This window comes from Neomonachus schauinslandi, chromosome 1, assembly GCF_002201575.2.
Source record: "Neomonachus schauinslandi chromosome 1, ASM220157v2, whole genome shotgun sequence".
NCBI classification, from domain to species: domain Eukaryota; kingdom Metazoa; phylum Chordata; class Mammalia; order Carnivora; family Phocidae; genus Neomonachus; species Neomonachus schauinslandi.
This window is the reverse complement of record NC_058403.1, coordinates 70,108,018-70,131,723: the sequence shown is the minus strand read 5'-3', so window position 1 is coordinate 70,131,723 and position 23,706 is coordinate 70,108,018. Positions and strand designations below refer to the sequence as shown.

Below are 23,706 nucleotides of genomic sequence, written 5' to 3'. Positions count from 1 at the left end.
TATAAATGCCAGATTAGGTCAAGTTGACAGTTTTATTCAAATCTTATATATTCTTACTAATTTTCTGTCTAGTATATCAATTAATGAGAAAAGGGTACCGAAATCTTCAACTGTAACTGTAGATTTGTCTATTATACCTTACAGTTCTACCAGTTTTTCTTCATGCCTTTTGAATCTGTGTTATTAGGTACATAAATGCTTATGGTTATTATTTCTTTCTGATGAGTTTATCCCATTATCAAAATGACTTTCTTTAGCTCTGGTGATAGTCTTTGCTCTGAAATCCACTTCACCTAAAATTAATATATCCACTTCAGCTTCCTTTTGACCAGTGTGACCATTATATCTTTTCTTTTAAAATTTACTGTTCATTTCTAGTAAGCAACATACAGTTGGATCTTGCTTTCTTATCCAATCTGATGATCTCTGCCTTTTAATGGGGATATTTAGACATTTACATTTAATGTGACTATTGATATGGTTGACATTTATCATCTTATTTTCTATATTTAACATCCAATTTTTGTTCCTTTTATGTTCTTTCTCTGCTTTTTGGATTAAATGAATGCTTTTATAATTTCATTATAACTGCTTTGCTGGCATATTAGCTAAAACTCCTTGTTGTGCTTTTTTTAACATTTAATTATTTATTTTTAAGTAGGCTCTAGGCCCAATGTGGGGCTTGAACTCATGACCCTCAGATCAAAAGTCATTTGCCCCATCGCCTGAGCCAGCCAGGCACCCCAAAACTCTTTGTTATTTTTATGGTTACTTTAGGGTTTATAGTAAATATCTTTAATGTAGCACAGTCTACCCTTACGTGATATTTTTTTATTTTTATTTTTTTAAAGATTTTATTTGACAGAGAGAGAGAGAGAGAGAGAGAGCACAAGCAGGGGGAGCAGCAGAGGGAGAGGAAGAAGCTGACTCCCTGCTGAGCAAGGAGCCCAATGCAGGGCTCAATCCCAGGACCCTGGGACCATGACCTGAGCCGAAGGAAGATGCTTAACCGACTGAGCCACCCAGGCGCCCCTACCCTTAAGTGATATTAAACTACTTCACATTTAGTGTAACAACCTTACAAAAGTATACTTCCATTTTCTCTTTCCCAACTTTGTGATATTAGTTGTCACGTATTTTATTTTTACATATGGTATAAATGCTATATTATTTTTGTCAATTATCTTGTAAATAAAAAATTTAAATAATAAGAGGGAAAAAAGTCTTATATTTACCCATGTAGTTATCATTTCAAGTGCTCTTCTCTCCTTAGTGTAGATACAGATTTTATCTGGTATAATTTTCCTTCCACCTGAAAGACCTCCTATAACATTTTTTATAGTGGAGGTCTATTGGTGATTAATTCTTTCAGATGTCTGAAAAGTCTTTATTTCATTTTCACTTTGAAAGATATTATCACTGCATACAGAATTCAAAATTCACATATTTTTTTCTTTCAATACTTTAAGGATGGTGTTGTACTGTTTTCTTGTTTGCATTATTTTTGACAAGAAACCTGTTATCTTTTATCTTTGTTCCTTTATATTTTACATGTTTTCCTTTCCCTCTTGACACTTTTAAAATTTTCTCATTCTCTGGCTTAAATCAACAACACAAGAAACAACAGGTGTTGGCAAGGATGTAGAGAAAGGGGAACCCTGTTGCACTGTTGGTGGGAATGCAAACTGGTGTAGACACTCTAGAAAACAGTATGAAGGTTCCTCAAAAAGTTAATGATCCAGCAATAGCACTACTAGGTATTTACCCAAAGAATACAAAAATACTAATTCAAAGGGATACATGCACCCTGATGTTTTCAGCAGCATTATCGACAATAGCTAAATTATAGAAACACTGTTAAGTATCCATCAACTGATGAATGGATAAGGAAGATGCAGAGGTGCCTGGCTGGCTCAGTCAGTAGTACAGCATGTGACTCTTGATCTCAGGGTTGTGAGGTTAAGCCCCACATTGGGCAGGGAGCCTACTTAAAAAAAAAAAAAATGTAGTATATAAATACAATGAAATATTATTCAGCCATAAAAAAGAATGAAATCTTGCCATTTGCAATGACATGGACAGAGCTAGAGAGTATTATGCTAAGTGAAATAAGTCACAGAAAGACAAATGCCGTATGATTTCACTCATACGTGGAATTTAAGAAAGAAAACAAATGAACAAAGAGAAAAAAAGAGAGAGAGGCAAACCAAGAAACAGATTCTTAACTACAGAGAACAAACTAATGGCTACCAGAAAGGAGGAAGGTGGGGGGATGTGTTAAACACGTGATGGGGATTAAGGAGTGCACTTGTTATGATGAGCACTGGGTGATATATGGAAGTGTTGAATCACCATTTTGTACACCTGAAACTAATATTACACTGTATGTTAACTGGAATTTAAATAAAAACTTAATCTTTTTCTTATTCTCATTGTTTTATTTTTTTTTTAAGATTTTATTCATTTGAGAGAGAAAAAGAGAGAGAAAGCACAAGGTGGGAGAGGGGCAGGCGGAAAGGGAGAAGCAGACTCCCCACTGAGCACGGAGCCCAACATGGGGCTCGATCCCAGGACGCTGAGATCATGACCTAAGGCAAAGTCAGACACTTAACTGACTGACCCACCCAGGCACCTCTCATTCTCATTGTTTTAAACAATTTGAGTATCATGTACCTTGGTATAGTTTTCTTCATGTTTCTGGTACTTGAGCATCTTAGATATGTGGATTTATAGTTTTCATCAAATTTGGAAATTTGTCAGCCATTATTTCTTCAAATATTTTTTCCATCTCCATTTCTCTCTTCTCTCCTTGGAGATTCCAATCACACCTTCCCCACCCCACCCCCCACACTGAGCTTTATTGAGATATAATTGACATATAACATTGTATAGGTCTAAGGCATACAACATAATCATCTGAAATACGTTTATAATGCAAAATGATTGCCACAGTAAGGTTAACACAACCATCAACACACAGTTACCTTCTCATGTGTGTGTGCGTGTGTACAATGAAAACTTTTATTTTACTACTTTTTAAAGTAATCTCTACACCCAACATGGGGCTCAAACTCATGACCCTGAGATTAAGAGTCATATGCTCTACTGAGCCAGCCAGGCACCCCCGATGAGCACTTTTAAAGTATACTCTTTTAACAACTTTCAAATATACAATACACTATTGTTAACTATAGTCACCATGCTATACACTAGACCCCCAGAATTTACTCATCTTATAACTGGATGTCTGTACTCTTTGACCACCTTCACCTGTTTCTTCCATACTCTTGCTTCAGGCAACCACCAAACTACCCTCTGTTTCTGAGTTCAGTATTTTTTTAGATTCCAAATATAAATGAGATCATACAGTATTTGTCTTTCTCTGTCTGACTTATTTCACTTAGCTTGTAGCAAATGGCAGGATTTTCTTCTTTTTTTCAGGTGAATAGCATTCCACTGTATATATTTCCATACATATTTTCTTTATTCACTCATCTGTTGATGGACACTTAGGCTGTTTCCATAGCTTTTCTACTGTGAATAATGCTGCAAGGAACATGGAGGTAGAGATATCTCTTCAAGATAGTCCAATCACAGGTATAGTAGGCCACTTGAAATTGTCCCACAACGGGGCGCCTGGGTGGCTCAGGTGGTGGCTCAGTTGGTTAAGCAACTGCCTTCAGCTCAGGTCATGATCCTGGAGTCCCTGGATCGAGTCCCGCATCGGGCTCCCTGCTCGGCAGGGAGTCTGCTTCTCCCTCTGACCCTCCCCCCTCTCATGCTCTCTCTCTCTCATTCTCTCTCTCAAATAAATAAATAAAATCTTTAAAAAAAAAAAAAGAAAGAAATTGTCCCACAACTCACTATTACTCTATTCACTTTTATGTTTCTTTTTTTTTTTTAATCTGTTTTAGGTAGCTTCTATTACTATGTCTTCAAGTCCACTAATCTTTTCTTCTGCAATGTTTAAAATGCCATTAATTTTATCCAGAATATTTTCTATCTCATACACTGTAGTCTTAATCTTCACAAGTTTAATGTTGTCCTCTTATATATCTTCCACATCTATACTTAGTTTTTTGAACATATGGAATACAGTTATGATAACTGTTTTCATAGCCCAATGCTAACATCTGGGTCAGTTCTGGATTGGTTTTGATTGATTTATTTATCTCATTACAGGCTATATTTTCTCCCATCCTTGCATCTGATTTTTTATTAAAATCAAGACATTGTGATTTTGATATTGTTGGATGCTGGATATTTCTGTATTCCTATAAGTATTCTTAAGCTTTGCTTATATGCAGTAAAGTTACTTACAGTTTGACTTTTTAAAGGTCGTGCTTTTAAGATTTGTTAAACAAGAATGCCATTATGTTCAGGCTAGGGCTAAATATCCCCCACTACTGAGTAAAAGTTCTTCTGTTTACTCTACCTAATGCCCAATGAATTATGAGGCTTTTCCTAGCATGGTTGCTGGGAACAGACACTACTACTGGCCCTATGTGAGTGTCTGACACTGTAACCTCTAATTTTTTCATATGGTTCTTTTCCCAGCAGCAAGTAGTTTCCTCACATACATGCACTAATCAATACTCAACTATGTACTTGAGGGGAACCTTTTATGGATCTCTGGAGTTATCTCTGCAATTCTCTTCTCTCTGCTACACTGCCTTGTGAATTCTGGTGACCTTGGTCTTCCCAGAATTTCACCTTCATCTCATCAAGAAGTCCACTAGGCTCTGCTTGGGTTCTTGCTCCCTATACTACAGCCTGAAAACTCTCCAAGGCAATAAGCTGGGACAGTCCTAGAGCTCACCTTATATACTTTCCATTTATTTCAGATATCACTGCCCTCACTGCCTGATATTCAATGATCTTTTCCATTATTTCATATAATTTGTCTATTACTTGGTTGTTTCAAGTGGGAGAATAAATCTGATCTCTGTCCTCCAACTTGGTCAGGGCATAAGTCCTAATACTACATATTTTGATTGAGTAAAACTTATGATTTCAAAAACACAGCATTTCCATTTTGACTGATAGAACAGCAATTTCATATGCTTCAATCTAATATTATGCTCTTTTCAAAGAATGTGAGATATTTTTATTAAATATATCAAATAGCCCTACCTAAAAATGAAGTGAGATTCATTTGAAGTGCCTTATTCATGGTGACTCTGTTTAAGACTTGTCTTTATTTTCAAATTGCTCACAAACCATCACAAACTCCTTACAAAACATTTTATTGCCACCATCACTCATTTAATTTGAACCCATTGTTCTATTTGCTGCAGTCACAAATTTTATCTCATGGAATAGTCAAGATCTCAATCTAAATACATAAGTATCAATCATTCCCTACATAAAAATTTCCTTCTATCCAGTTATATTCATCATTTAATACCACTTCTTGAGACAAAGTTTCTCTGCACAAAGAATCGGGCCACAGTCTCAACAGCTAGGCAGAAAGAAATAGCATCTCATATATCAGGATACCAACTTCTAATTATCTATGTGTCACAAATGAGACATCTATTTGAAATGAAAAAGTAAATTCACCTAAAATGCTTATAATTAGGGATTAGAAAATTAGGAAACAGAAAATTAAGATAAAGAGAAGTTTGTCAATCAATCCAGAGTGGCATCCTTTGCCTGCCCAGTCTTCTTATTACAATTAATCTGCACATACCCAATCTTATCCCAAGAGGGGGGCATGTGATCTCTTTTTGGGTACTCCTATGCAAAAAAATTCCATTTTCTTAAAACATGGTAGGCAATTTTATTAAGTAGGTTTAAATATGATTCCGATCCATGTCACTACAAGCCAAGAACCACATTTAAATTTGAAACCTATTATTTAAAATTTTAAAAGCCTCATTCAGAATTCATGACTCAGTGAAGGAAAGAAAGGAGGAAAAAAGCAATGAGGTATTTCCACATGTATACATTTACTGAGACTGCCATATATGTGAACATGTTTATCTAAACTGCTATATATGTACAAAAAAAACTCAGAACACAGGAAGAAACTTGGTGAATGGGGGTTGAGATAGGTGGAAGCTCATCATTGTACACCTTTTTATACCTTTTGAATTTTGAACCATGAGAATATAATTACCTATTCAAAAAAATTTAAATAAGTAATTAAAACAGGTGAAGAAATTGGCCTAAACCACAATTAGAAATAAATTGTCATCATAAATGACTCCTAGTATATCTATTTTGCCTCTTTTATATTCACATATAGATTATAATCTTAAGAATAAAGATGGTGCTTCCCAAAATTTCTTAATAGGAATCATCTGAGTTGTTAAAACAGACTTTGGGGTCCAATCTAGACCTACTGAATTAAGCTTTCCCAAGAAGACATAATCTGCACAAAAAGTGGCCCCAAGTGATTTTTACCAAAAGTCAGAGACCCCGTTAACTAAGGAATAAAATTCATTTCTGGAAAGAGCAACAACTTTGTAATTAGACAGCCCTGGATTTATCTCTTGGCTCTTCCATTTACCTGTGTGATCCTGGATAAGTTACCTGGCCTTTTTGTGCCTCAGTTTCCTTATCTATAAAATGGAGAAATAATACTACTAGGGTTGTTAAAAAGATTGATCTATGCAAAGGGTATGGTACATAATCTTTCTCTAATGCTTAATTTTACCTTGCTTCCTTAAAAAAAAAGAAAGAAAGAAAAAAGAAGAAGATGTCTGACATACAGATAGCCAATAAGTATCAGCTTCCTTTCCTCCCACATCCAAATTATACAGGTGTTCATATATATGTCACTCAAACAATACTGTTAAATGCTGCTGAAGCAGTATTTATTAATAAATAATCTTCTCAAAGACATAATTTTCTTAGTCATGAAACTAAGAACCATTCTAGCAAAAAGCATTTAACTAGCTCAGTTTAGTTGGCTTATTACTGACAAGTTTGACACATATCACTCACTTTTTAAAGAATACTTCCATCCTACCTAAAAAAAAAGTTACATTACACACTTTAACAAAATGCATAAAAAATACAATGTTGTCTTGTCTATTATTTTTTCCTAATCCAAATTATAGCATCCCTAAAATAATTTCTCTCTCTCAAAAAAATCCTCTAATAGTTGTACCTCTGTTATGTTTCTCTCTCGTAATGAAGCCAACTCATACGGATCCACAAAAAGTCCTGTCGGGATGTACTGTTTAATTAAGAGTCGGCAGGTCTGTAAGTCCTCAATGCTTTCTCCAAATTTCACTTTTATTAAAAGGTCTCTGTAAGACAAGTATGTTTAAAATATATCTCTTCATTCAATTATTAAATGACATAGCATAACATTATATTCAAGTTGGTGGAAACACTGTATTTCAAATTCAAACTCAAAATCTATTTTTCAAAACATTATAAAGTCAAATGAAGTATTTATTTCATGTCAGAACCACTCATTAGATCTTTCATAAATTCTTGTCAAGAGCCACATTATTGTATTAGTATGAAAACAGACAACGATCAATGGAAAGAAATATAGTCCAAAAATGGACACACATATATTTATATGGCAATAAAGGTGCCAACATGATTTGATGGGGAAAGGAGAGTCTTTTCACCAAATGGTACTGAAACAAATAGATATCTATATAGAAAAAAATGAACCTTGACATCAACCTCATACCATATACAAATATTAATTTGAAATAGAAGGGTGCCTGGGTGGCTCAGTCAGTTAAGCGTCTGCCTTCGGCTCAGGTCGATTGAGCCCCACATCGGGATCCTTGCTCAGCGGGGAGCCTGTTTCTCCCCTGTCTACCGTTCTCCCTGCTTGTGCTTGCTCTCTCCCTCTCTGTGTCAAATAAATAAATAAAATCTTAAAAAAAAATAATTTGAAATAGATTATAAACCTAAATGTATAACTGTCCCAGCTTTCTGTCTGAAGGCACATTTGGGACCAAATGCAGGGAAGGAAATCCAAAGTACAACATGGTGGTTTTGCTTAAATTATAAAACAGAGACAGAATTTAAGAGAGACTGAAGTGGCTGGAAGTCAAGGTGCTAAATTCTAGAGAGGAGGGAACTATGTAGAAAGAGTTCTATAAATCTGAATGGGACTTCCCTTGAGATTTTGTTGAATACTAAGAAAAGCATGAGTAAAGTTTAACTCCTAAAGACTGGGCAAAGAACGACCAGAGAACTGAAAAATGAGAAATTCTAAAATTTCACACACGGTTGGGAGATATTTGCATTTCAACCAACCAGAGATCACAGCTTTTGGTAGAGATACCAATAGAGTAAGGCCTTAGCAGCTAAATTAGCCTTGCAGTAAAGGCCACTTTAATTTTAGACCTATATAAAAAAAAAAGGTTAAAAGGATCAAACTGATAAACAAGTAACTTAATTGCTAACAGAAAAAATAAGACAAACACACTCAAAAACGCTCATATCTACAACATTCACTTTGTTCAGTATTCCATCAAAAGTCTCTAAACATGTGGGTGCCTGGGTGGCTCAGTCAGTTGGGCATCCGACTCTTGGCTTTGCCTCGGGTCATGATCTTGGAGTCGTGAGATTAAGCCCTAAGTTGAGCTCCACCCTCAGCACAGAGTCTACTTGGGATCTTCTCTCTCCTCCCCCCTCAAGGGCACTCTCTCCCGCTCTCTCTAAAATAAATAAATAGGGGCTTCTGGGTGGCTCAGTCAGTTAAGCGTCTGCCTTCAGCTCAGGTCATGATCCCAGGGTCCTGGGATTGAGCCCTGAGTCAGGCTCCCTGCTTAGTGGGGAGTCTGCTTCTGCCTCTGCCTCACCCCTTCACTTGTGCTCTCTATGGCTCTCTCACTCTCTCTCAAATAAATAAAATCTAAAAAAAAAATAAAATCGTTAAAAAAAAGTCACTAAAGATGCAAAAGAGCAGGGAAATGTGACCAATAACCAAGAAAGAAATCATTCAATAGAAAGAAATGACAGAATTGACAAAACTAGCAAAGGACGTTAAAAGTCTTCTTAAATATGCCCAACATGTTCAAAGGTTTAAAGAAAAAAATGAACACTGTGAAGGAAAGAGAAGAGATTTTATATATATATATATGAAGAACTAAATGCAACTTCGAGATGAAAAACACAATTTCAAAATAAAAAAAAAACTATCCAGATATGAGTAAAAGCATTTAGACACTGCAAAGAAAAGATCAGTGACTTGGAGACAAAGCAACAGAAACTATCCAAACTGAAGAATAGAGAAAAAAAAATGGGGGAAAAAAAAAGAAACAGTTTCAGTGACTGTAAACAATATCAAGTGGTCTAATATATATATCTAGTTTGAGTCCTAGAAATAGAGAAGAGAATGTAATAGAAAAAATATTTTAAGACATAATGGCTGAAAATTTTCTGAATTTCATGAAAACTATAAGCCCATAAATCCAAGAAACTCAACAAATCCCAAGCAGGATAAACACAAAGAAAACCACACCAAGGGGCGCCTGGGTGGCTCAGTTGGTTAAGCGACAGCCTTTGGCTCAGGTCATGATCCTGGAGTCCCAGGATCGAGTCCCGCATTGGGCTCCCTGCTCAGCAGGGAGTCTGCTTCTCCCTCTAACCCTCCTCCCTCTCATGCTCTCTGTCTCTCATTCTCTCTCTCTGATAAATAAATAAAATCTTTAAAAAAAAAAAAAAAAGAAAAGAAAACCACACCAAGATATACTATCATCCAGTCACTGGAAAAAAAAATCTTAAAAGCCATCAGAGGAAAAAGAAACATTATAGAGAATAAAAAAGAATAAGCCAGAGAACAATGGGACAAAGCATTTAAAGTATTAAACGAGAAAAGGCTACCAATATAGAATTATATATCCAAAAGGAAAAGCCTTCAAAAATAAAGGCAAAATAAAAACTAAAACAAATATGAACTAAGAGAATTTGTCACTGCAAGAAATGATAAAGGAAATTCTTCAGGCAGAAAGAAAATGATATCATGTGGAAACAGGGATCTACAAGAAAGAAGAGCAAATGGTAAGTATGTGAGTGAATATAAGAACTTTTTTTCTTATTTTTTATTGCTTTAAAATGTGACTGATAGAGAAATTGGAACTCCGTGCATTGTTGGTGGAAATGTAAACTGGTGCAGCCTCTAAGGAAAACAGGATGATGATTCCACAAAAAATTAACATGGATGAATCTTGAGCACATTATGCTAAGTGAAATAAGTCAGTGACAAATACTGTATGATTCTGCTTATAAGAGGTATTGAGGGGCGCCTGGGTGGCTCAGTCATTAAGTGTCTGCCTTCAGCTCGGGTCATGATCCCAGGGTCCTGGGATAGAGCCCCACATCGGGCTCCCTGCTCTGCGGGAAGCCTGCTTCTCCCTCTCCCACTCCCCCTGCTTGTGTTCCCTCTCTCACTGTGTCTCTCTCTGTCAAATAAATAAAATCTTTAAAAAAAAAAAAAGGTATTGAGAGTAGTCAAATTCAGAGAGACAGAAAGTGAAACGCTGGTTGCCAGGGGCTGGAAGGGGAGAATGGGGGGCTGTTTAATAGGTAGAGTTTCAATTTTGCAAGATGAAAAGAGTTCTGTGGATGGATGGTGGTGATGGTAACACAATAAAGTGAATGTCCTGAATGCCACCCAAGTGTACAATTAAAAATGGTTAAGATGGGGGATGCCTGACTGGCTCAGTTGGTAGAACATGTAACTCTTGATCTCAGGGTCATGAGTTCAAGCCCCACATTGGGTGTGAAGCCTACTTAAAATTTTTTTAAAAATGTTAAGTGTTGGGGCACCTGGGTGGCTCAGTCGTTAAGCGTCTGCCTTCAGCTCAGGTCATGATCCCGGGGTCCTGGGATCAAGCCCCGCATCGGGCTCCCTGCTCAGCGGGAAGCCTGCTTCTCCCTCTCCCACTCCCCCTGCTTGTGTTCCCTCTCTCGTTGTGTCTCTCTCTGTCAAATAAATAAAATCTTTAAAAAAAAAAAATGTTAAGTGTTATGTTATGTGTGCTTTACCACAATTAAATAATAATGAAAAAAATACATGACTATTCAAAACAAAAATAGTAACAGTAGCGGGGCTTATAAGTAAAATATAAAGTTGATACATGTATGGCAACAAAAGCATAAAAGAGAGGAGAAAGAAATGAACTATTCTAAGATTTATATATTATTCATAGTATGGAATAACATTGGAAGGTAGACTATGATAAGTTAAAATTGCACACTGTAAACCCTGAAGCAACCAACTAAAAAAAGAGAGAGGTATCATTAATAAGCCAAAAACGGAGATAAAGTGGAATGCTTAAAAAATACTCAATTCATCAAAAATAAGGCAAGAAAAGAGAGAAAAGATTAGCTAGGACAAATAGAAAAGCAAAGAGAGGGGCGCCTGGGTTGCTCAGTCAGTTGAGCTGACTCCTGATTTCAGCTCAGGTCATGATCTCAGGGTTGTGGGGTAAAGCCCGGAGTCAGGCTCCCTGCTGGGTGAGGGGCCTGCTTGAGACTTTCTCTCTCCCTCTCCTTCTACCCTTCCTCCCCCTCTCTCTCCCTCTCTAAAAATAGAAAGAAAAGAAAAAAAAGAAAAGCAAATAGAAAAAACGTAGCAGGATGGGTAGATTTAAATCAAACCAACCAAATCAACATTTATATTAAAAGTAAATGGTCTAATCACTCTAATTAGAATGTAGAGATTGACAGACTGGTTAAATAGCAACACTTAATTATATGCTGTCTACAACATACATATTAATAATAAAAATAAGGAGTGGCTACATTAACATAAAAAATGCAGACTTCGGAACAAGGAATATTGTCAGGGATAACAAAGGACATTAAACCAAGATAAAAGGATCAATTAATCAAGAAGATATAACAATCCTAAATGTACTGTGTGCACCTAAAAAACACTGCTTCAAAATATTCATGTATTTTATTTCACAGCAAAAACTGGGAGAACTTCAAGGATAAATAGATAAATCTGCAATTACAGCCAGAGATTTTAATACCCCTCTCTCGATAATGGATAGAATAAGCACAAAAGCAGGAAGGATATAGAAGGCATGAACAACCTTCAATCAAGTTTATCTAACTGACATTTATAGAATGTTCTACCAAACAAAAGCACATTACAGAAGAAAAATTGTAAGCTGGGCAATTAAAAAAATCTCTAGAAGTTTCAAAGGACTGAAATCATGTTAAGTATAGTCTCTAACCACATGGAATTAAGTTAGAAATCAAGAGGAGGAGGAGACACGGCCTTGACCAAAGCCACAGCCTCAGGCTCAGTCTCCTCCTTTGGCTATGCCTGGGATCTGCTGCCAGAAGGCTTTGGCTTCACGGCTGCTTGTGTAATCTCAGGTTTCTTTACCTCCAGAAAGAAAAAAAAAATGGATACCTCACATCCTGGAAATTCATTTAGGAGACTGAAATTAGGGACTTCTTTCAAATTTGGACATGGCCAATTGAGGAGCAACAAGACCTAACAAGCCAAGTACTGTAAATAAAATATGCCAGTTGAAACTAGTACTTCTGGGAGAGTCTGCTGTTGGCTTATCAAGTCTAGTTTCAAGATAGTACCACTGTGGCTGCTTTTGTAACCCAAGCTGTCTATCATGATAATCCAACAGTGAAGTCTGAAATACGCAATACAGGTGGTTGAGAATGATACTATAGCCTAGCTCCAATGTACTACAGAAGAGCACAGTCAGCCAGAGGTGAAGAGGAGAGCTCAAATGAGGAGTCCTTTGCAAGAGCAAAAAACTGGGTTAAAGAACCTCAGAGGCAAGCAAGTCCTAGCTTTACCAGGAAACAAAGCTGACCTAGAATAAAAGAGCTATAGATTTCCAGGAAGCACAGTCCTATGCAGATGACAAGTTTATTATTCACAGAGATATCAGCTAAAACATCAATGAATGTGAATGAAATATTTACAATAATAGCTAAAAAGCTGCCAAATAATGAACCACAGAATCCAGGAGCAAATTCTGCCAGAGAAGAGTAGCAGAACTTACTGAACCTACACAGCCTACCAGGGGTCAGTGTAATTAAACCTCCCCTTTGAGCTAGCTGGAATATTCTTCTGCTTCCTAAATGTAAATAACAGTGAAATTGGTGCACTTACCCAGTCCAGTATAACTTCCAAAAAGAGACTTATGATAGTCAAGTTTCTTTCTTTTTTTTTAATCTGTTAATTTGAGAGAGAATGAACGGTGAGAGGGAAGGGGCAGAGGGACTGAGCCACCAAGGCGCCCTGAGTCAAATTTCTTTTCTTTTTTTTTAAGATTTATTTATTTATTTGACAGAGAGAGAGAGAGAGAGAGAGATCACAAGCAGGCAGACAGGCAGGCAGAGGGAGAGGGAGAAGCAGGCTCCCTGCTGAGGCAGAGGGAGAGGCAGAAGCAGGCTTCCCGCTGAGCACAGAGCCCGATGTGGGGCTGATCCCAGGACCCTGGGACCATGACCTGAGCCGAAGGCAGACACTTAACTGACTGAGCCACCCAGGTGCCCCTCAAATTTCTAATATAGAAGTATTTTAAGTGTTTTGAACTTAATTTTTAATAACATTCATGTGTCCCTCTGCCTGTTTCAGTAAAAGGAGAAAATGAAAGCTGTGTGTGTCTACTTGCTTTATTGGAAGGTTAGGGGAAATCATTTCTCAGCACCCGAGATCTAACAAACGACTATCTGGACCCTCAGTTAACCAGACAGTTCTATGAAAAAGTCTATGAAAAAGACTTAGAACTTATTAAGTTCCCTGCTCAGCGGGGAGCCTGCTTCTCCCTCTCCTCCCAGCTGTGCTCTCTTTCACTGTCTCTCTCTCTCTCTCTCTCTCAAATAAAATCTTCAAAAAAAAAAAAAATTAAAAATATAAAATCTTAAAAAACAAAACAAATTAACAAGAAAATAGTCCCAAGGGATGCCTGGGTGGCTCAGTTGGTTAAGCATCTGCCTTCGGCTCAGGTCACGATCCCGGGGTCCTGGGATCAAGTCTTGCATCGGGCTCCTTGCTCAGTGGGGAGTCTGCTTCTCCCTCTGCCTGCCACTCCCCCTGCTTGTGCGCTCACATGCTCTCTCTCAATGACAAATAAATAAATAATCCTTAAAAAAAAAAAAAGAAAAAGAAAATAGTCCGATATCTTCAGGCGAAGAAAATGAACATCAGTGCATTCTAAACTATAACCAGTCCTGTTATGTTTTTTTAGAGATTTATTTATTTGACAGAGAGAGCGCACAAGTAGGCAGAGCGGCAGACAGAGGGAGAAGCAGGCTCCCCGCCAGGCAGGGAGCCCGATGCGGGGCTCGATCCGAACACTCTGGGATCATGACCTGCGCCGAAGGCAGCTGCCCAACTGACTGAGCCACCCAGATGCCCCACCAGTCCTGTTATTTTTAAAATAGACTTTAAGGGCACCTGGGTGGCTCAGTCAGTTAAGTGTCTGCCTTTGGCTCAGGTCATGATCCCATGATCCCATCATCCCATGCTCTGCAGGGAGTCTGCTTCTCCCTCTGCCCCTCCTCTCACTTGTTCTTTCAATCTTTCTCTCTCTCTCTAATAAATAAATAAAATCTTTAAAAAATAAAATAAAATAAAACAGACTTTAAAAAAATCAAATGTAACCATAGCTAGCTTTAGGAATATGAAACTGATAAATGCATCTTTTGGAGGGGGGAGGGGCAGAAGGAGAGGGAGAGGGAGAGAGAGAATCTCAAGCAGGCCCACCCAGCATGAGCCCGACATGGGACTTGATCCCACAACCCTGAGAACATGACCTGAGCCGAAATCAAGAGTCAGATGTTTAACCAACTAAGCCACCCAGGCGCCCCATGATAAATGCATCTTAATGAATAGCACTTCCAGCAAACATGCGAGCTCTTCAACAAAAATGAAACAAACCAGATGTCTGTGAATCTGTTTACTTACTACTGATTTTGTTTAGAGGTTAAAAAGGGGCTTTTGTTCCCTTTGGATATAATAAAGTCAATGCACTATGTACATTTAAACTTATTTTAAATTCAATATTCAACTGTATTGTAAGTAGGAAACTACACTGTAGTTTCCATATATGTTTACTACTTTTCTGCAATATTAAGAGTTGTTTAAAAGTATACAAACTGTACAGTTACTAAAACAGCTAATTATTCCTCTCTCCTCCTTTGAAAGGAAGGGCTTCAGTTGTTCCTGTATGGCCAGACCACCATAAACAACATACCTGTAATCTGTCACATGAATGTTGCAATATGTTGATAATCTTGCAGCCTTGTTTTCCCAAATTCATTTTATTTTGATCCATTTGGTATATTGTACTAATTGTTTTAGGTATTTCCACTATGTGTCAAAAATGACTTAATCTATTTAAGTACTGAAGAGCTATCAGAACTTATACACTTACAGTAATTCAGAATTAGTAGGAAAACAGTTCACCAGTGTTTAGTTTTATATTGAGGTGTCCAGGTTGGAATAAAATAGTATAGGGGCACCTGGGTGGCTCAGTTGTGAAGCGTCTGCCTTCGGCTCAGGCCATGATCCCAGGGTCCTGGGATCGAGCCCCATGTCGGGTTCCCTGCTCAGCGGGAAGCCTGCTTCTCCCTCTTCCGCTCCCCCTGCTTGTGTTCCTGCTCTCGCTGTGTCTCTCTCTGTCAAATAAATTAAAAAAAAAAAAAATCAGTAAAAAGTTTCTGGAAAATCCCCCAAAACCTTAAAATCAAACAACATATGTCTAAATAACTGATGTGTCAAAGAAGAGATCAAAAAGGAAACTAAAAAATATCCTGAACTAAATGAAAATGAAAAAAAATGTCAAAATTTATAGGATACAGCTACAGCCCTGTATAGAAAGAAACATACAGCCATAAATGCAAAGATACTTATATTAAGGGAAAAAAATCTAAAATCAATGACCTAAGCTGCCACCTTAAAAAGCTAAGAAGGAAGAAATTAAACTCAAAGCAAAAAGGAAAGAAATAATAAAGAACAGAAATCAATGAAATAGAAAGTAGACAAATAATAAACATCAATGAAATGTCTTCTTTCCAAAGATCAGTAACATTAATGAATCTCTAGATTGATCATGAAAGAGAAAAAGCACAGACTGCCAGAATTAGGAATAAAAGAGTGTGTGTGTGGGGGGGGGGTGCCTGGGTGGCTTGGTTAGTTAAGCAACTGACTCTTAATCTCAGCTTGTCTTGATCTCAGGGTCATGAGTTCAAGTCCCGTGTTGGGCTCCATGCTGGGTGTGGAGCTTACTTAAAAAATTCTTTAGGGGCATCTGGGTGGCTCAGTCAGGCATCTGCCTTCGGCTCGGGTCATGATCTCAGTGTCCTGGGATGGAGCCTCGCATCGGGCTCCCTGCTCAGTGGGGAGCCTGCTTCTCTCTCTCCCTCTGCCTCTCTCCCTCGCTCATGCTCTCCCCCACCCAAGTAAATAATATCTTTAAAAACAAAAAAAAATTTTAAATAAAAAAGTTATTTTTAAAAAAGGAATAAAAGAGGGAACATTATTATACAACCTTTACCTGTGAAGAGGAAAACAGGGGAATATTTGAGTAATTTTATTCCAATAAATTAAACTTAAATAAAATAGCTAAATTCCTGGAAAGTAAAATGACCAAAACTGACAAAAGAAAAAATAGAATATCTGAATAGCTCTGTATCTTGAATTGTAATTAAAATTTAAAGCCTTCCATACAGAAAACCTCCAGCCTATATGGCTTTATCGTTGAATTCTAATGAATATTAAAAAAAATAATATCAATGCTACACAATCAGAAAATAGAGAAGGAAATATTCTCCATTTTTTTTTTACAAGGCCAAAATTGGCCTGACACCAAAACCCAAATGAGGCATCACAACAAACAAGAAGTACAGACCAATATCCCTAATGAACAGAGAAGTAAAAATCCTTAACAAGATACTAGCAAATCAAATCCAATAATATTTCAAAAAGATAATGCATCATGACTAAGTGGTAGGTTTATTGGAATTATCAACGTATGTACTGTACCATATTGACAAAATAAAGTAGAAAAATCAAGATTCTGTTATAGTAGATGCAAAAAAGCTTTTCACAAAGCTTAATACTAATCAGGAAAAACACTTTAAACTCAAAGCAAAAAGGAAAGAAATAATAAAGAGCATAAATCAATGAAATAGAAAGTAGACAAACAGAGAAATGTCAATGAAATGTATTCTTTCCAAAGATCAGTAACATTGATGAATCTCTAGATTGATCATGAGAAAAAAACACAGGAAAGTTAACGTAAGAGAACATCCTCAACTGATGAAAGCCATCTACAAAAACACCTAGTAAACATTGCGCTTAATGGTGAAAGACTGGATACCTTCCCTTTAAGATGAGAAACAAGGATGAACGGAAAGGGAAGGATGTCTGCTCTCACCACTTTTATTCACACTGTATTAGAGCTTCTAGCCAGTTTAAAAAGGCAAGGATATAAAAATCATACAGACTAACTTTCTTCACAAACCCACGATCATCTATGTAGAATATCCTAAGGAATCCAGGAAAAAGCTACAGGCATTGATAAGTGATCTCAGCAAGGAATTAGGGTACAATATCAACCTACAAAAATCAACTGTATTTTATTACCAGCAACAACCAAGCAGTAATAAAATTTTTAAAATAATACTTTTTACATAAAAAAACCAACCAACCATGAAACACTTAGGGGTAAATTTTTTTTTTAAGATCTATTTATTTTAGAGAGAGAGGGAGAGAGAACACAAGTGGGAAGGGCAGAGGAAGAGGGAGAGAACTTCAGGCAGTCTCCACTAAGCATAGAGCTCGACTTTCGGCTTGATCTCAGGGTCCTGAGATCATGACCTGAGCCAAAATCAAGAGCCAGGTGCTTAACCAACTGTACCACCCAGACGCCCGGTTTTTTCGTTTGTTGGTTTGGTTTTGAAGATTTTATTTATTTATTTATTTGAGAGGGAGAGAGCACATGTATGTGCACGCACATACGTGAGTGGGGGTACAAGCAGAGACAGACAATCTTAAGCAGACTCCTTGCTCAGCAGGGGCCTAGTCAGGAGTTGGGGGGGGGGGGTGTGGGCAGCGGCGGCTTGATCTCATGACCCATGAGATCATGACCTGAGTCAAAACCAAGTGTCAGATGCTTAATCAACTGAGCCACCCAGGCGCCCAACTTAGAGGTAAATTTAACAAAAGATGCGTAAGACTTATACTCTAAAAGTCACAATATCGTTAAAGATAAGTGATAAACCTAAGTTAATGAAGATGCCATATGCATGCACTGGAATACTCATTAACAGTAACATGTCACTTCTCTACAAATTGATCAAGAATTTCAACAGAATCCCAATCAAAATTTCATGAAGCTTTTTTGAAAAAATCTACAAATTGATCCCAAAAGTTATACGGAGCTGCAAAGGATCTAGAATAACCAAAACAACTCTGGAAAAAAAGTTGAAGCATTCAGATGTTTGGAAGCTGTAATTTCAAGCTACAGTTATCAAGGTAGTGCATTACTGGCACATGGATGGACGTTTAGATCAAGGGTGGGCAAACTTTTTCTGTAAAGGTCCTAACAGTAAATACTTTAGGCTTTGTGAGCCTTATAAGGTTTCTGTTACATATTTTTCTTTGCCTTTAACAACAACAAAAACCTTCAAAAATGTAAAAATTGGGGCGCCTGGGTGGCTCAGATGGTTAAGCGTCTGCCTTCGGCTCAGGTCATGATCCCAGGGTCCTGGATCAAGTCCCGCATCGGGCTCCCTGCTAGGTGGGGAGCCTGCTTCTCCCTCTGCCTCTGCCTCTCTCTCTCTGACTCTCATGAATAAATAAATAAAACATTTTTAAAAAAATGTAAAAATTATTTTTAGTTCAAGAGTGGTACAAAACAGGCCATGTGCAGGCTTTGGCCTTGCGCCAGTTTGCCAAATGTTTGTGCATCATAGAGTGCACAAATAGATCCTCACATATAAGGTAATTATTTTCCAATAAATGTATCAAGGTAATTTGATGAGGAAAGAATAATCCTTTCACCAAATGACGTTGGATCAACTGGATATCCATAAGGAAAAAAATTAACCTCAACCCTTCCTTAATAGTACACACAAAAATAATTCAAAATGGATCACACCCCATATGACACTTATTTCTTTTCCTTTTTTTATTTTTTATGTTGGCTCTACTCACGACCCTGAAATCAAGACCTGAGCTGGAATCAAGAGTTGGATGCTTAACTGACTGAGCCATCCAGGACTGCCCCATATGACACTTCTAAAAGAAAATTTCACTGATCTTGAAACAGACATGGATTTCTTACACAGGACACAAAACCACTAACTATAAAAGAAAAAAAATTGATAAATTAAAAATTAGAATTCTTACAACCCAATAATAAGATGACAAACCACTCAGTTTAAAAATGGACAAGATTTGGGACATCTGGGGGCTCATTCAGTTGGGCATCTACCTTTGGCTCAGGTTACGGGATCCCAGGGTCCTGGGATCCAGCCCCGCGTCAGGCTCCCTGCTCAGCGGGGAGCCTGCTTCTCCCTCTCCCTCTGCCACTCCCCCTGCTTGTGCATGTTCTCTCTCTCTCTCTGTCAAATAAAATCTTAAAAATAAATAAATCAATTAATTAAATAATTAAATAAATAAAAATGGACAAGATTTAAGCAGATGCCTCACAAAGGAAGATACACCAGTGGCCAAAAAGCACATGAAAAGATGCTCAACACCATTGTCATCAGGGAAATACCCATTAAACCCACAATGAGTTACCACAACACACTGACCAGAATCTCTATAATTAAAAAGACTGACCATACCAAGTGTTGGCAATGATGTGGCAGGGACAGAACTCTCATACACTGCTCATAGGAATGTAAAACAGTATAACCACTTTGAAAAACAGTTTTGCAGTTTCTTAAGTTCAACATACACCTACCATATAGCCAGCAACCCAATAGAAATGAAAACATGTTCACACAAAGACTTGTACACAGATGTTCATTATAGCTTTATTTATCATAGCCCAAAATTAGAAATGACCCCAATGCCATAAAAATGTGAATGGATAAACAAATTTTAGTACTCAGCAACAAAAAGGAACAAATTACTGCCGTACAGAACATGGATAAATCTCACTGATATAATGCTGAAAGAACCGAGATATCAAAAAGATATACTGTATGGTTTCATTTACATAAAATTCTAGAAAATCTATATAGTGAAAGAAAATCGATCAGTGGTTAGCTGAGTCTGGGTATGGGTGAGGAAGAGTAATTCAAAGCAGCAGCACATGGGTATTTTTGGAGATGATGAAAATACTCTATATTTTGATTGGGGTGGTGGTTACATGGGTATATAGAATTGTCAAAACTTGGGGCGCCTGGGTGGCTCAGTCGTTAAGCGTCTGCCTTCAGCTCAGGTCATGATCCCAGGGTCCTGGGATCGAGCCCTGCATCGGGCTCCCTGCTCAGCGGGAAGTCTGCTTCTCCCTCTCCCACTCCCCCTTCTTGTGTTCCCTCTCTCGCTGTGTCTCTCTCTGTCACATAAATAAATAAAATCTTAAAAAAAAAAAAAAAGAATTGTCAAAACTCAATGAAGTTGATTAAAAAATCACTATGAGGGGTGCCTGCGTGGAGCAGTTGGTTAAGACCGACTCTTGGTTTTCGCTCAGGTCATGATCTTGGGGTCCTTAGGCCCCACGCTCAGCACAGAGTCTGCTTGAGATTCTCTCTCCCGCTCCCTTACCCCTTCCCCCCAAAATAAATAAATAAATCTTTAAAAAATCACTATGAAATAGTACTATAATAATTCCTCTTTTACCTGTAAGAAAACAAAGCACCAGGGTTAAAACACCCGTGTTACAGTCTTTATAGAAAAATTGTTACCTCTGACTCAAAAGGTATGGGGAAATGCTTTGAGACTTTATATAAATATATGATATTAGGTTTTGGTTCTCAGACAATCAATACATTTTTATGGACTCACTGCTCCTAGAACACAGCAGCAATTTCAAGAATTGACTATTAAGAGCAGCTATACAGAGAAAGAGTTGTTTTGGATTTTTTTTTTTTTTTTGCTTATATTCTTCCAAGTAGCCTGAGGTAATTTTACATATAGCATTTTATTTTCCTAATAATTTGTATTCATTGAAAGAATTCTGAATAATATTTGTGGTATTGTTATATTCTATTTTCATCCAAAAATATTTCTAGTGATGTAAAAGCGAAGAGTAGAATACGCCAATCAATTAAATCCAAAAGGATTTAAATTAAATTAAATCCAAAAGGATTTGAGGAAACAAAAATATTTTCCCTCCTTGAAAAAAAGAGAAAGAAAGAAAGAAAGAAAGAAAATCGAAGCACTGAGAAACTAATTTATCCAAGAGCCAGGATTCAAACCCTAATAGTTTTACTCTAATGCCCACATTCTTAGCCACTATATCACTCTTCCTCTATAAAAGTAGAATATATACCTATAATATCTTTTATTCCAGATAACGCATATGTATTTATGAACATGTTCTATTTTATAATTAGAAAAAATATATATACTTAAAAAGACAGAGACTATTCAGGACCTCCCTCCAAGTTGACATTCAATCTATTAATCAGAACATGTTGGATAACTCTGTTAATCTTTATGAAGTCATTCAACGGTTTTATCTTTCAGTTCACATTCTTTATCTTGTTCACAAATACAACATGTAAAACTTCATCAAAAGTCTTGCAGAAAATCAGATATACTATATCTACAGCATTTCTTTGATCTACCTATCTAATGGATCTGTATGAAAGACATAAATTTGTCATAAATTCATGCTAGTTCCCAGAGACTACCACTTCCTCTTTTGTGTTCACAAACCATCCTTTTAACAATCTGGGCTAGAATTTTGCCCAGAAGCTACATCAACTAACTCCCAGATTATCCAAAGATACAAACAGAAGTTCAGCAATCATTTAAGCAAATTCTTCTACTACACTGAACTACAGATCATCACAGAAGGGAGACCCTAAACTCATTCATAATAGTAAGGTCCTTTTATATAATTCCCTTACATATTCTTTTTTTTTTTTTAAGATTTTATTTATTTATTTGACAGAGAAAGACACAGCGAGAGAGGGAACACAAACGGGGAGTGGGAGAGGGAGAAGCAGACTCCCTGCCGAGCAGGGAGCCCGATGCGGGACTCGATCCCGGGACTCCAGGATCATGACCTGAGCCGAAGGCAGTCGCTTAACCAACTGAGCCACCCAGGCGCCCTCCCTTACATATTCTGCACTTCAGTTTCCTCCTACCAATATTTGCTTGGCCCTCTCCAGAGTGGAAGTAATTCTTCTTGACCAAGAAGACAGAAATAAGAAAAGCTAACAAATTCTACTTTCTATAATCTGTTAATGTTTCCTCCTCTACCCTAGCAGCAAGACTACACCTACTCTAAACATTTAACTAAAAAGCCTTTTTAAAAAATGATTACTGGCATTTTCTGAAGGTCTCAAATAACTCTGAGATTTCTAGTTTCTGAATCTATTCTTACGGGTTCTGTCACTCTTCATCCTTGGTTTCATGTCCTGGTTTTTACCTTCAGTACTTCTAACTGGACAGCTACTTTTGCTGTCACAATAGCCTCTTCAGGAACTTCTTTCTTCCTCACTGACAGTAATTACACTGTCAAATGTGCATTATTTAGTATTTCCTATTTCTCTTGAGAATACATCCCAATTTCTCTAAAGACAGAAGCTATAACCTTGGTATGGGTGCTGGGTGGTTCAGTCGGTTGGGCATCAGACTCTTGATTTCTGCTCAGGTCATGATCTCATGGTCCTGGGATGGTGCTCAATGGGGAGTCTGCTTGTGATTCTCTCTCCCTCTGCCTCTGCCCCTCCCCCTGCTTGCACACATGCTCTCTCTCAAATAAATCTTAAAAAAAAAAAAAAAAAAGCAGCTATAACCTTGGCATAACTACCCTGACATTGCTTAAAATTTGTCTAAAACTTGGTCAAAAACTCCTTTTAGAAGTGACTTCCCTCCCAAAATCAGTTTTTGGTTTTTTTTTAAAGATTTTATTTATTTATTTGACAGATAGAGAGCACAAGTAGGCAGAGAGGCAGGCAGAGGGAGAGGAAGAAGCAGACTCACCGCTGAGCAGGGAGCCCGACGCGGGGCTCGATCCCAGGACTCCAGGATCATGACCCGAGCCGAAGGCAGCCGCTTAACCGACTGAGCCACCCAGGTGCCCCAGCCCAAAATCAGTTTTATTATTTTATAGTCACATCTCCTCTTTCACTGAAACTGTATTGCCCAACTTGATCATCTATCTCATTGTTTGTAATAAGAACTAACATTTCCTGGGGATGTACTATGTGACAAGCACTACATTGAAAGACTTCCCATATATTCTCAGATTTAATCCTTGTGAACCTAATGAGGAAATACCATCATTATCTAATTTTACTGGTAAGCTGGCAAAGATTTAAGTAAGCTTGACTTAGGCCGACAGTTACTAAATAATAGAGCTACACTCTGAGCCCAAATCTGTCTGAGTTAAAAAACAAACAAAACAAAACAAACCCCAAGTTTTTTCTACTATACCTCCTAGCCATTCACATGTAGACTAACTTTAAAGAGAGTGAGAGTGAGATGTCTCAGTTTAAGGTGACTTATAAAATGCAGCGATTTTAAAAAATAAATGTATCAGATTTTGTATATCAAATATCAATCATTTCAAATTAATTACCTTGAAAAGCTTTAAAGTT

At 37.4% G+C, this 23,706-nt stretch overlaps 1 protein-coding gene and 1 pseudogene across 1 annotated transcript in view; one reads left to right on the top strand and one right to left on the bottom strand.

The window, feature by feature from the left end:
* The window catches only part of PIGX (phosphatidylinositol glycan anchor biosynthesis class X), a 38,632-nt gene that overhangs the window by 9,015 nt on the left and 5,911 nt on the right, over positions 1-23,706 (bottom strand). Inside the window, exon 5 of the mRNA XM_021692650.1 lies at positions 7,118-7,259. Coding sequence (XP_021548325.1) covers positions 7,118-7,259 — 142 coding nt within the window. The remainder of the gene's footprint in view (positions 1-7,117; positions 7,260-23,706) is intronic.
* Positions 9,939-12,958, top strand: LOC110582596 (annotated as a pseudogene).